The 12,159-nt window shown below is 37.2% G+C and overlaps 1 protein-coding gene across 4 annotated transcripts in view; it reads left to right on the top strand.

The window, feature by feature from the left end:
* Positions 1 to 12,159, top strand: part of Cyfip (Cytoplasmic FMR1-interacting protein Sra-1) — a 78,041-nt gene that overhangs the window by 55,015 nt on the left and 10,867 nt on the right. For all 4 annotated transcript variants that reach the window (XM_083144637.1, XM_083144643.1, XM_083144649.1 and 1 more), the window contains 5 exons: positions 2,442 to 2,575; positions 3,102 to 3,293; positions 4,113 to 4,316; positions 5,550 to 5,644; positions 9,503 to 9,741. In XM_083144637.1, the coding sequence (XP_083000763.1) occupies positions 2,442 to 2,575; positions 3,102 to 3,293; positions 4,113 to 4,316; positions 5,550 to 5,644; positions 9,503 to 9,741 (864 nt within the window). The remainder of the gene's footprint in view (positions 1 to 2,441; positions 2,576 to 3,101; positions 3,294 to 4,112; positions 4,317 to 5,549; positions 5,645 to 9,502; positions 9,742 to 12,159) is intronic.

Genomic DNA, 12,159 nt, shown 5'->3' with positions numbered 1-12,159 from the left:
ACATCGTTTAAAGAGGCTGTGTTTTTGGCCATTTAGGGCGTGACTGCTTTTACTTTAAAAAGTCAGCACATGGAGGCACTTTAGTCCAAAATAGATCAGAAAACGTGGTAAAGTACTTTAGTGCATTGTTTCTCAACCGCTGGGCTCTCGTATGAACTATATTGTGAAAGGTTCTGGTGAAGTTGGTTGACAAACAACATACTCCCAATATCATATTTGAGTTGTGAGTTTTCGTTTTTTAAGTCCATTTTATGGAGAAATAGACTAATCAGGACTGGATCTACTGTTTGAAGTGGGACCTGGGCCTCTATGTGACTCCATCGGGTATCGAACTCAGGATCACTTAATTACAAGCAGACAACGTTACCGCTTCGTCGTCCATATTTTTATACGAGGCTTGTCTGGAAAGTAAAGATACACACACATTTTCACGTTAGGGGAAAAATGTGTACCAAAGTTGGCAACACTGGCAGTAACCGTGATCCATACGACGAGGATTAGGAGTGAGTCGTCGGTTCTGCGCTGAGTCTTGTGCGAGGAACACACGTTGGAAATGGCAGCGGCGATACCGAATTCCGCCAAGTGCGAAGTGCGCGCCGTGATCAGGTTTTTGCAGGCACAAGGAAAGCGTCCATCGGATATCCACCGAGAAATTGTGACTGTGTACGGGAACATAATGAATCATCAAAATGTGGCAAAATGGTGCCGTGCCTTCGGAAAAGGTCGATGTGCAGCAGTCACTGCAGTGGCGCCATACCCATTCTCCAAAAGCCAAAAAATTCAAAACGTCAATTTCAACCTGCAAGCTGATGGCAACCGTTTTCTGGGATCGCCACGGCATCCTGCTGGTGGAATTCATGCCGCCTGGAAGAAAGATTAATGCTGAAACCTACTGCCAGACTGTAAAACATCTTCGACGTGCAATTCAAAACAAACGGAGAGGCATGTTGTCAAGTGGAATCCGCTTTATTCATGACAATGCCCGCCCCTATGCAGTGAATGTCACCATGCATCTGCTTGCACAGTTTTAATGGGAGGTCCTTCACCATTCGCCATACAGCCCCGACCTTGCACCCAGCGATTACCACCTGTTCCTGTACCTGAAGAAAAATCTTGGTGGAAAACACTTCGCCGACGACGAAGAAGTCACAACTTGGTTCCAGATGCAGGCGGCGGATTTCCTACGATTAAGGGATACAGAAACTTGTTCCGCGTCTGAACAAATGTTTGGACAATGGTGGCACTTATGTGGAGACATAGCCTCTGTATCAGTGTATAAAGTGTAACTTTAGTTGCGAGCAATACATTTCTTTTATATCTTATTTTTGGTTTGTATCTTTACTTTCCGGACAAGCCTCATATTTGTCAACGATCCTACACATAATCCAAACTACATATTATAACTCTTTTTGATTATGCCAGAATTTATTTATCAGTATTTAATTTCATGGGTACATGTTAATTCATGCATAAAATCTTAAATACTAGAAAGTTATTTACGAGGAAAATTCTTGGGCTAAGGGCATTGATTTAAGAAGAAAAAAAAATACCGGAACATCGTTTCACGAAGGTTGAGAACCATTTCTGTAGTGTTTATGTCTTCGCTATATCCAGGCTGGAAAGTATCGTATACAGTTTGAGGTCAGTGCATATTTCTTCTCCGTTTCTCATGCACAACATGTCTACCCGAGTTTTAATTACTTACGCAAATTTTAAAATTCTATTTACATGTAACAATGTATCTTGTTACGTTTTTTTCGGGCAACTAACAAACTGATTAATGCAATTATATCAGTACCATAATGCAAATTGAGCAAATAAACAAGTGTTGCTTGCCACGTGTCGTGTGCTTCTTGTCTCTTCGGTGTGAAACACTCGTGTTGCGTGTCTCTTTGGTGTGAATTCTCCCTTAGTGGGTATTAAAACTTAGTGTTATTGAGTTGCTGTGGAATATATTACCTTGGATGTTGATAAAAGGCCAGATGAAAACAACAAATTTGACTAAATTAGTATGATATGACAGTGATATTTCATCATACAACACATAGACAGTACTCATAGATTAGTGGGAACCATATTCACCTGTCATTTTTTCTCTTTCTCTTTCTCTCTTTCTGCCATTATATAAACAACTGGACTTTAGAAAGTTTCCAAAAAATTGTCATGTCCATCTTCGATTTCTGGCCTGAAGATTTTTTCTATTTTTTTTAAAATCCCAAGAATGCAAATGAGAGGTTTTGTAATAGATTTTTTGTAAAAAAAAAGCAATAATGATATTCTCTGTGACAAATTGTGTGTCCACCATGAAAGTCCTATCCATTACAAGTAAAATACATTTGTATTTACATATCAAACATTAGCATATTCATATTGATAATTTAGTTTTTATTTGAATAGCCAATTCTTTCATTATATATATGATAATGGTGTCTGTTTTGTAGGTTTGTCAAGTGTAGAGGGATAATGTTTACACAACCAATCCACAGAGACAAACCACCTCAAATGGGCCATCATTATCTTTGGGGTAGCAAACAGTTGAATCTTGCCTATAATACAATTTATGGACAGTATGCAGGTAAGTTTTCATATTTGAGAGAGAAAGATTGTGGTGAATGACATCCACGATTGACTTAGCAGCTCGGTTGATTTAGTACTGGTAGTGTTTCAATTGTCAGTTGAGCAAAAGCATTTAGTATTTTCTATGTTGTATTAATAGCAAGACATGTAACACTAAGTAAGAAAATATGATGTGCATGTGTAATGAAAGGAAGGATCATGCCTTTCTTTTCTTTTTTTTTAAAGTCTATTTTATTTGTAGAGTACAGTTCATAAGAAGGTTGTGATAACAGAAATACACGTACTAGTTATTACAATAAATTTTAAGAAAATTATTTTCTAGATCAGAATTGGTTTAAATACCCCCCCCCCCCTCAAACCTTATCTCAGAACAAAATTGCAATACTGATAGTGAGCTGTAATATTTTGTGATATGATTAATCTAATTCAAGATCACCTAATATGCTTTTATTAAGCTGATGTTTGTATATTCAAAATTTACTTCTACATATTCCTTGTGTAAAATACTTTTTTTAATATTTCAGGATTTGTGGGACCATGCCATTTCAGGACCATGTGTAGACTATTGGGATATCAAGGTATTGCAGTTGTTATGGAAGAATTGTTAAAGATTGTAAAGAGCCTTATTCAGGGAAATCTCTTGCAGTTCACAAAGACTCTAATGGAAGCCATGCCAAAGCAGTGCAAATTGCCTCGCTATGATTATGGATCTCCAGGTTAGTGAATGTTCTTTTTTATATAGTTTTCATGAATTAACTTAGTATACAGTTCACAAGGTGCTCATGATCCACCAACATTTGGCATTCAGAGCATTTCATCTTCATTAGCATTTTACAGGATTTTGATTAGAAACTACCAAATATTTTCTGGTTATGGTTGCCATGTGGCAACATTGTTTCAATATTGACCTCATCACCTGTAGGCCATGAAAAATGTAGTCACAAAGAGCAAAACATTCGGACACCATGTTTCACGAAATGCATGATTATTTCATTCTGTATAAGTGCCCAACAGAAAGAAGAAATGAAACATGCAATTTGACACCACTGGGTTATTTGCTATGGTGCTATGTGAAAGATATGCCACTCAAGGAGTATGATAGGAGCTAATTATCCAAGTTCTGTAGGTAACACACTCACTCACTCACTCACTCACACTCTCTCTCTCACTCACTCACACTCTCTCACTCACTCACTCACTCTCTCTCCCCTCCCCTCCCCTCCCCCTCTCCCTCCTCCCTGTGTGGCAGAATTATGGAGGTAAGGTAGGTACAGAATGTGTAGAAATATAATTTTATAAAATAAATTAATTTTATGATCAATCTGATCATGATCAGCTGATTAGAATCGCTATTTACAACTGTAGTGAAACCTCAATTATATTTTTTTTTAGGGGCTTGCAGCTAAAGTTAATAATAATAAACTTACAATATTGCAGGGAAACTGATATTTTGTTCCGCTCTGATTTCGTTCTTATTGATAAACACACTAGATGTGGTTGTGGTGTCTAATTTGATTGCACCTTTCTTTTTTCAGGTGTTCTTGGCTACTACCATGCACAGTTGAATGACATTGTTCAATATCCAGATGCCAAGACTGAATTGTTTCATAACTTCAGAGAATTTGGAAACACAATTTTGTTTTGCTTATTGATGGAGCAAGCATTGTCTCAAGAAGAAGTCTGTGACTTGCTGCATGCTGCTCCCTTTCAAAATATTTTACCTCGACCATATTGTAAAGGTGAGTTATTGTTGCTTCTCTATTGTGCTTGTGAAGTGTGATTCAACATATGTTGTCATTTTATTGTTGAAAAGCTATAATATTGCTATTTCATGAGTCCTTTGCCTCATTAATCAAGGTGGCTGTAGTAGACTTCCTGTGGATGAAGTATGGTTTCCAAGCTAACCTCACACCCAGCATTCTGTGTAGCTGACTTTGCAACCATCCTGTTGGGGTAGTTCTTGTAGTCTTTGAAGTTTCCTCTTCTGTACAAAGCAGCTGTTCAGCGCCTCTTGTTTGATAAGTTTCAGAGGGATGGTTGTTCCTAATAGAGCAGAAACATGAACTAATGCATTGTTTCCTAATTCAATAATTCCCATATCATGTTACTGGGACTAAGACGATATCAGTACTGATGTATTCGAATTAGAAATTATCGGATGATATTTATTTTCCAGTACCAACAGATACTTTTCTGGAGTTCGGGTATCTTGCAGAGTTTTCAAAACATTCGTTAATTTTGCACCAGTATCATGTGAAAACTTAATGACAGCTATTTTAACATTCTGATCATGTCATATGTGAAATTATGAACATTTAAAAGTAAAACTGGTAGATTGACATGATGATCTTGAAATGGAATACAACGATGTTTAAGGATCAGTATCGCCACTGGTATCAGTGTTGGTTCAAAGTGGTATCAACCAGCCCAACTTTTTTACACACTATATATCACTATCTTATATTTCTTACCTGTTCAAGTGTCTCTAGTGCCCACCCATCATGGTACAAAGTGGTTGGTACCTGGAGGAAACTGGGAGGTAAAGTCAGCCAGGGTCGTGGAGCTGATCACATCACCCCCACCTTCGTCTGTGATCAAAAGTATGGAGCCGTAACTCCACCCCCTTACACGCCTTCATGGCATGGTGCAGGGAAGCATGTTACTTTTTTTATTATCTTCTTCATACTCGACAGATTATTTCTACTTTTCATATACAGTACCATGTTAGCCAAACAAAGAACATCACAAAGCTATCACATGGTGATGTGAATTTACTACTTTACAGAGTCATCTACAGCACTCATACTTCTAAAAATCTCCTTGGAGATGCATAATACCTTTTTTTTTTTTTTTTTTTTTTCTTTTTTTTTGAGGGTGGGTTATGATTTTTACTAAATGATGAAGCTTTGTATTTCATTGAATACCAGAAAGTGTGTGTTTTTATTAAAATTGTAACTTTGTTATTTTGGCAGATGGTGAAAAGCCGGAAACAAAACAGAAAAGGTTAGAAGCAAAGTATTCAGCTCTACAGATTGTTCCAAACATAGAGAAACTTGGAACTGCTAAGGTAATATCATATGATTATAAATAGATGGGGTGGTTCACTACTGGGAATAATTAATTAAATGTAAACATGCATGAAAACTACATTGGTCACTTGTTACTAGAACCTAGTAAGGTCCAAAATGTGTGACAGACCAAATATCTAGTGTAGATTTTAGGCATGAATAGGTTCAGTCATGACAGATTTTACTCATGTGTCAAAAATAGAATTTTACAATTACTGGGAAAAAATATTTTTTAATCACCTATCAATTTTTAGTCCCACTGCATTGATAGGTAATTTTCCAGGCAAGGCAATTAACATATCAGTGAGTTGTTCAATACGTTTTCCCTCCTCGGCTGTAACTTTTTTATTGAGTGAGGGAAGTTTATGATTTTACATTCAAATGAATGTTTGGAATGTCCTCTTTTAAAGGGTAACATCACTTTTCCATGTAGTCCCCATGAGTGTCGATACCTTCCACCATCGGTGCGCTAGTTTCTGCATGCCGTCAGAGAAAATGAGGTTGGCTAACGTTTGTCAGTTGACGAGGGACCCACTTGGAACACACTTTTTTGAACCCAAGTTCATCGTTGATGATGTGATTCACTCTTCCAAGCATATGCCCAGAATGTCTACGATCTCCCTCTGCTTAATGCAGCGATTACCATGAACCAGTTCATCAACATGTGCCATTTTCTCTAGAGTGAAGGCATCCACTGCAGTGCTTGTCTTTAAAGTGGCCGTGGCTGGATTGTCCATGTGTACAGTCTGCACCCATCTCCTGACTGTGCTAACGTCAACGCATGCTTCCCCATATACGGCACCCATCTGACAGTAAATTTCGATAGGTGGAACATCTTCCGCAATCAGAAATTCAATCACAGCACTCTGTTTGAACCGTAAGTCCATGTAGTCAGACATCTTTCAAGCTACTGCTCCGACGTCTGTGGCACTACCTCAAACAGAAGAAATCCTCTGAGAGCAGACATTCCAAATTTTTATTTAAATGTGAAATCATAAACTTCCCTCATACAGTAAAAATGTTATAGGCCAGGAGGCAAAACTTATTGAATATCCATCGTACTTTATATTAATCCATATAGTGTTTAGAAATTGTTCACAAACTGAATTTCTCAGCCATAATTGCACAATTAGCATAAAGAATAGTAGTCATGTTATCAAAATACATTGGACTCTTTTTAATTCGAAATCCAGGAGGACACGAAAAATGTTTGAATTAACAAAAACATCACGTCATTAAGGATAGTTTCAAGGGCAATAAACTTATGTTTAAATTACCTAGTAATTCAAATTATCCAATTAAGGGCATGAGGGACAATATCTCGAGGTCCTTCTCTCTGTGGCTGAAGGGGAGCACTGTTGCCAACTTAGCTGTTTTGGAGCCAGATCTGGTTCTTTTGTGCACTCGTTTGGCTGTGAACAGTGGCACCTGCCCCACTATAATGCAATTACTGACTCCAGCCACTTTTGTCATGAGTATATATTTTGCACATGACGTGATGTTATATTGGCTGCATAGCCTCACCCCCTCTTACCTCCCCAGCTACTTTTATATAGTGCCGTAGCTGAGGTGGTGATGATAATATTGTTATCCGGGAATCCTTTATTTTCGATTTCATACAACCATCGGTGAGTGGATTATTGAGATGGGTGATGCTGCCAGATCTAAATGTGAAAACTAAGAATAAATTTTCATCACTTTAAAGTTAACGGTAATAGCACCATCTGACACCTAAAATTACTCTAGGAGACACTTTATCGAACCTTCATTAATGTGAAATTTAGCTCTTTTATGCACATTAGGTTTGGCAACAGTGCCAGGATGGCGGTAGGAGCCAAGAAGAAATGTATTACGCTTATGGGAGCATTATTTTATTCGTTCTCTCGAGAATATCAAACATCCAATGAAAAGAAAAGTACATGGATGGAAAAAGGACACATTGAACTATTTATTGGTCCTAGGAAAAGTTGAAGCTCCCATTTGATTAGCCGAAACTTAAGTTTTCCCTTAAGGAATACATGGGATTCTGTAAATTATTCATCTTATTTTTCAAACATCGTGTCTGGCTTAATAATCAACTTAAAAAAACCACTTCCACTTGCAACATGGAGAGAAATTCATACTCTCTTGAATAGTCAGGTTTTTTTTTAGTAGCATTGCCCATTCTGATGATATTGAAATAAATGTACAACTAGTGCAAAATTGTCACTCTTCCCCCTAAGCGATGCTGAACTCAATATCAGCTAATAGGCATATCGGTTTATCAGTAAAATTGCTGATCATTGTATGGAGTTGATATTTCTATAAATAGCATATAATTTAGTGGAAAATTATGTTATTTTGATGTTTTTTTATGTATATTAATATGTGTCCAGAGGTTTTTCTCATGCTGTGCTGTAGAATTCCTTGTGCCCTGCATTATGGTCCTCCCCAGTGTTGCCTTGTAAACAGTGTGTTCCAGGTTCAATCCTGAGTCGAAGCACATTGCACATGGGTTTGGATATCACTCCATACTGTAGATCCAGTTCAAATTAACCTGTGGGTGCTTCAAGTGCACTTGTAACAAATTCTGACTTAATATGTACAGTGTGTTTTAAAAGTCACGCAACCGAAACTTCGAAAATTTATATCATGAAAACCGTAAGAGATACTTACACCAGGTTGTTTCCATTTTAAAACTCCATCCATTGAGATATTTTTTAATGCTTAACATTATCACTTTACTCCATACAGAAAATCAGATAAATTAATAACTGGTGGAAGGCAGCATTAAAATTTTTCCAGAAATGCACTTTTGAGTGAATAAAAGATATAAGAAATTAGACGTCTCTTGACTGATGTCATGTAAATCTGTCATTTGCGACCAATATTGATCATGTGCAGCATTTGATGGATTTATGACTGGCGATTTTATTGGTTGAGTGAAAAAGTGCCATTTTTTGGACATAGCTCAGTAGCTGGCAGCACTAGCAGGTCGAAATTTTGTCAACAGACGCATGCAACATGTACTTGAATATTGGCCCTACATTTGCATGAAAAATCAAAATTATAATTTTACACCGAAATTTGACTTTTAAGTGTCAATTTCTATGCTCCTAACAACCCTACCATTCTAACAAAGCTGACGGAGCTTGTTACGAAATGGTAAGGGTGATTCATAAATGCGGAGTGAAGAGAATTCAGGGTAGCCAGGAGCAGCAGCCTACGATTCTATCAAGAGTGCAATTTCGGTATAAAATCATGATTTATGATTTTTCACGTAAATGTATGGCCAATATTTAAGCACATATTGCGTGCGTCTGTTGGCAAAATTACGACCTGCTGTGTTGCAAACTACGGAGCTATGTCCCAAAAATGGTACTTTTTCACTCGACCAATAAAACTGCCAGTCATAAATCCAGCAAATGCAATTGGTCGCAAATGACAGATTTGCATGGCATCAGTCATCAGACATCTAATTATAGCCCTATTAATTTCTTATATCTTTTTGTCACTCAAAAGTGCATTTCTGGAAAAATTTTAACGCTTCCGCCAGTTATAAATTTATCTAATTTTCTGTATGGAGTAAAGTGATAATGTTAAGCATTGAGAAATATCTCAATGGATGAGGCTTTATAATGCAGAAAACTCGGTGTAAATATCTCATACGGTTTTCATGATATAAATTTTCAAATTTGGGTTATGCAACTTTTGAAACACACTGTATTAGTGACATGAGCCATATGAGTGATTCTTTTCTTTAATTAAATTTTGAGATTCATAAGTTTCATTGGTTTTTACCACTTCTTGCATTTAGCATAATTCGTTGCATGAACTGTGTGTTACTGCCTTGTTAATGTAAGGATTCTGTCTTTCAGCAAACTATGATTGCTAGGGAAGGAGACCTCTTGACAAGAGAGCGCTTGTGCTGTGGTTTATCCATATTTGAAGTTGTCTTGAGCAGGCTGCGAAGTTATCTGGATGATCCAGTGTGGGTGGGACCCCCAGCTGTCAATGGAGTCATCAATGTGGATGAATGTACTGAATTCCATAGACTGTGGTCTGCATTGCAGTTCGTTTATTGTATTCCTGTTGGTGAAACTGAATTTACTGTTGAGTAAGTAAGCATTTAGCTCATCTGTGTTTTGTAAATTCACATGCTGACCTTGAAACAATAAGTCAATGTGAGATTACTTGTAGATGGATGTTTCGTGTACACTTGTATAGATTAAGATGACTTGGCAAAAGTGCATGGCATACACTTATCTGATGCCATTGAACCACTTCTCCAGTGCTTAACTGTGAACTTCAAATTTATTCCTCTTTTAATCAAAATGTTCCTGAGGGAGAACCTGTAGTTGAAATGTGGATTTTAATGTAGTCCCTTTTACTTTGCTGTGAAGAAAGTGAAAACATTGGTAACAGGACAACTATTCAATAAAATAGGAACTATTTCGCATAACTACTTAAGCTCAGATAAGGTAGAAGTTTCTAGAGCGTATTCTTCAATCGTGTGTGTATACAGTAGAACCCCTATTTTATGTTCCTGGATTTTACATTTTCCCGCATTATACATTCAATCTTGATGGTCCCAAATAGCAAAATGTAAAATTTTCCTCAATTTTATATTCTCCCGGATTTTAATTTTGTTCAGCTTTTTCCCCTGAAATCGAGGTTCCACTGTATTTCTAAAATGTTTTGCCAATCTTAGTGCATGCAAATATATTGTATACTAGATGCCACAAAATATGACAGTTGGATACTTTATGCTAGTGATGTGTTTAATCCAAGTGTTATATTTAACGAGTTGCAATATTCGTGATAAAAACATAATACAGGAAAACCTTGTTAATACAAAGTTCAAGAGACCAAAAAATGTCAACTTCGAATTACACGACTTCAAGTTATCCAAACTTTTCAAGATGACGCCCATTTTTCAGGTGTAAATAAAGTAGAGTATAAATTACCCCTACAATGGATATTTTATACTTGGTAGCAGCTCAGAAAAAAGCTCTGTATGTACTATATAATAATATTGTAAGTTTTAAAGAAAGTGTAAAAAATGTTACACAAAATGAGGACACTGAGCTTAAGCGGACACAAAGATTCCAAGGACACTGTAACACCATTTATCCTGCATAGTTATACAACCTGTTATGCACAGGATGCATGTGGGAAGGAAAATAGAACATGAAAACGTTTTCACCAAAAAAGTCTTTTAAAAAACTTGTATTTTCTTTCAGTTGTGCACTCTTCCACAAAATTCTTACAATTGTAGTTCATAAGAAACCAGTTTGCATGGATACCTACAGACCTACGAAAAGGAAAACAATCTCGTTTATTGCAAGAAGCGAAACTCAGAAGAATCTTGACAGCAGTCACACTGGTCCGAGCGAAGGACGGGAGATAATCGGACAGAATAAATATTGGATTTTATGTGGGTTAATAGAACATTGTCCGTTACAGGATTAACTGGTAAGATAAGATTCTCTTGGGAGACAACACAACCTTTCTCGGCACCAGAAAAAAAAACTCGGGGCTGTAAATTTCGTTCTGGTTCGCCTGTCTACAACACATTGTAAAAAATGTCACATTTCTTTGCTTCAGTCAACTTCATATCCCCCCCCCCCCTTCCCCCTTTCCAGGGAGCAGTCCAAACTCTTTCTCAACTTGCATTGTAATCCGCTCTGAAAAAGGAAACGTGCAACTTGCGATCTTTTTGCACCGAATGTATATCCTAGGACACATTAAACAGTGTCACACTCGATAATCACTCCGGATTGGATTCCACTTTAAACTGTATATTTAGTCCCGATTAGCTCATCAGCATAAAATGAACTCAAAACAATCTTTACGAAACTATCGTATTTTCTGATATCAAAGTGGGTGATTGTTATTTACTCTCATGTTAATCGAAAATTTATTGTTGGGTTTAGGAGTATTCTGGAGGTCAAACACTCGCTCCGCCAAAACTTTTCCTCTTGTATAACTTCTTTTCTTTTATCGGTCTTGGCGTCCATTCCTACATTGAGCATTGCGGGATTTTTAATTATTTTTTTAAAATTTTTTTAACCACGCGAATGGTTCTGAAGAAAAGCAGCAATTATACGAATTAAATTGAACTTTATGTGCATCATGAAGTTGTTTTAACTCTTGTTTTTCTTTCTGGAGATCAAATTTCATTATCGTCAAATCAAAACAGCTTTGCTAGATTCAAAACAATTATTCTTTTCCTTCATGCTGGATGAATCATTGCCGTATTGGCAAGCGACAGCTTTGCAGACACTAGACAAAACACTGGTGCCAGCTGCAGTGTAAAAACAACGAGACCAGATGGAAGTTAGAGCGCAGGTGGCAGAAGGGAAATCCTCTGCATTCTAAAGATAACGCAATTGTCGGAGACCGAACTTTTATCAGCAGTACGAAAAAGAAATGAACCTTGCTTTACGTTTTACCATGTAACAGACAATAACACGGGCAATATTTCCTATCCAGACAGCTGCATTCAAACAAGAAAGAGGGACCTGAGTTCTGC

The sequence above is a fragment of the Lepisma saccharinum genome, chromosome 1, assembly GCF_977018435.1.
Source record: "Lepisma saccharinum chromosome 1, izLepSacc3.1, whole genome shotgun sequence".
NCBI classification, from domain to species: Eukaryota; Metazoa; Arthropoda; class Insecta; order Zygentoma; family Lepismatidae; genus Lepisma; species Lepisma saccharinum.
The sequence above is the reverse complement of the archived record's forward strand: the minus strand, read 5'-3'. Positions and strand labels throughout refer to the sequence as shown.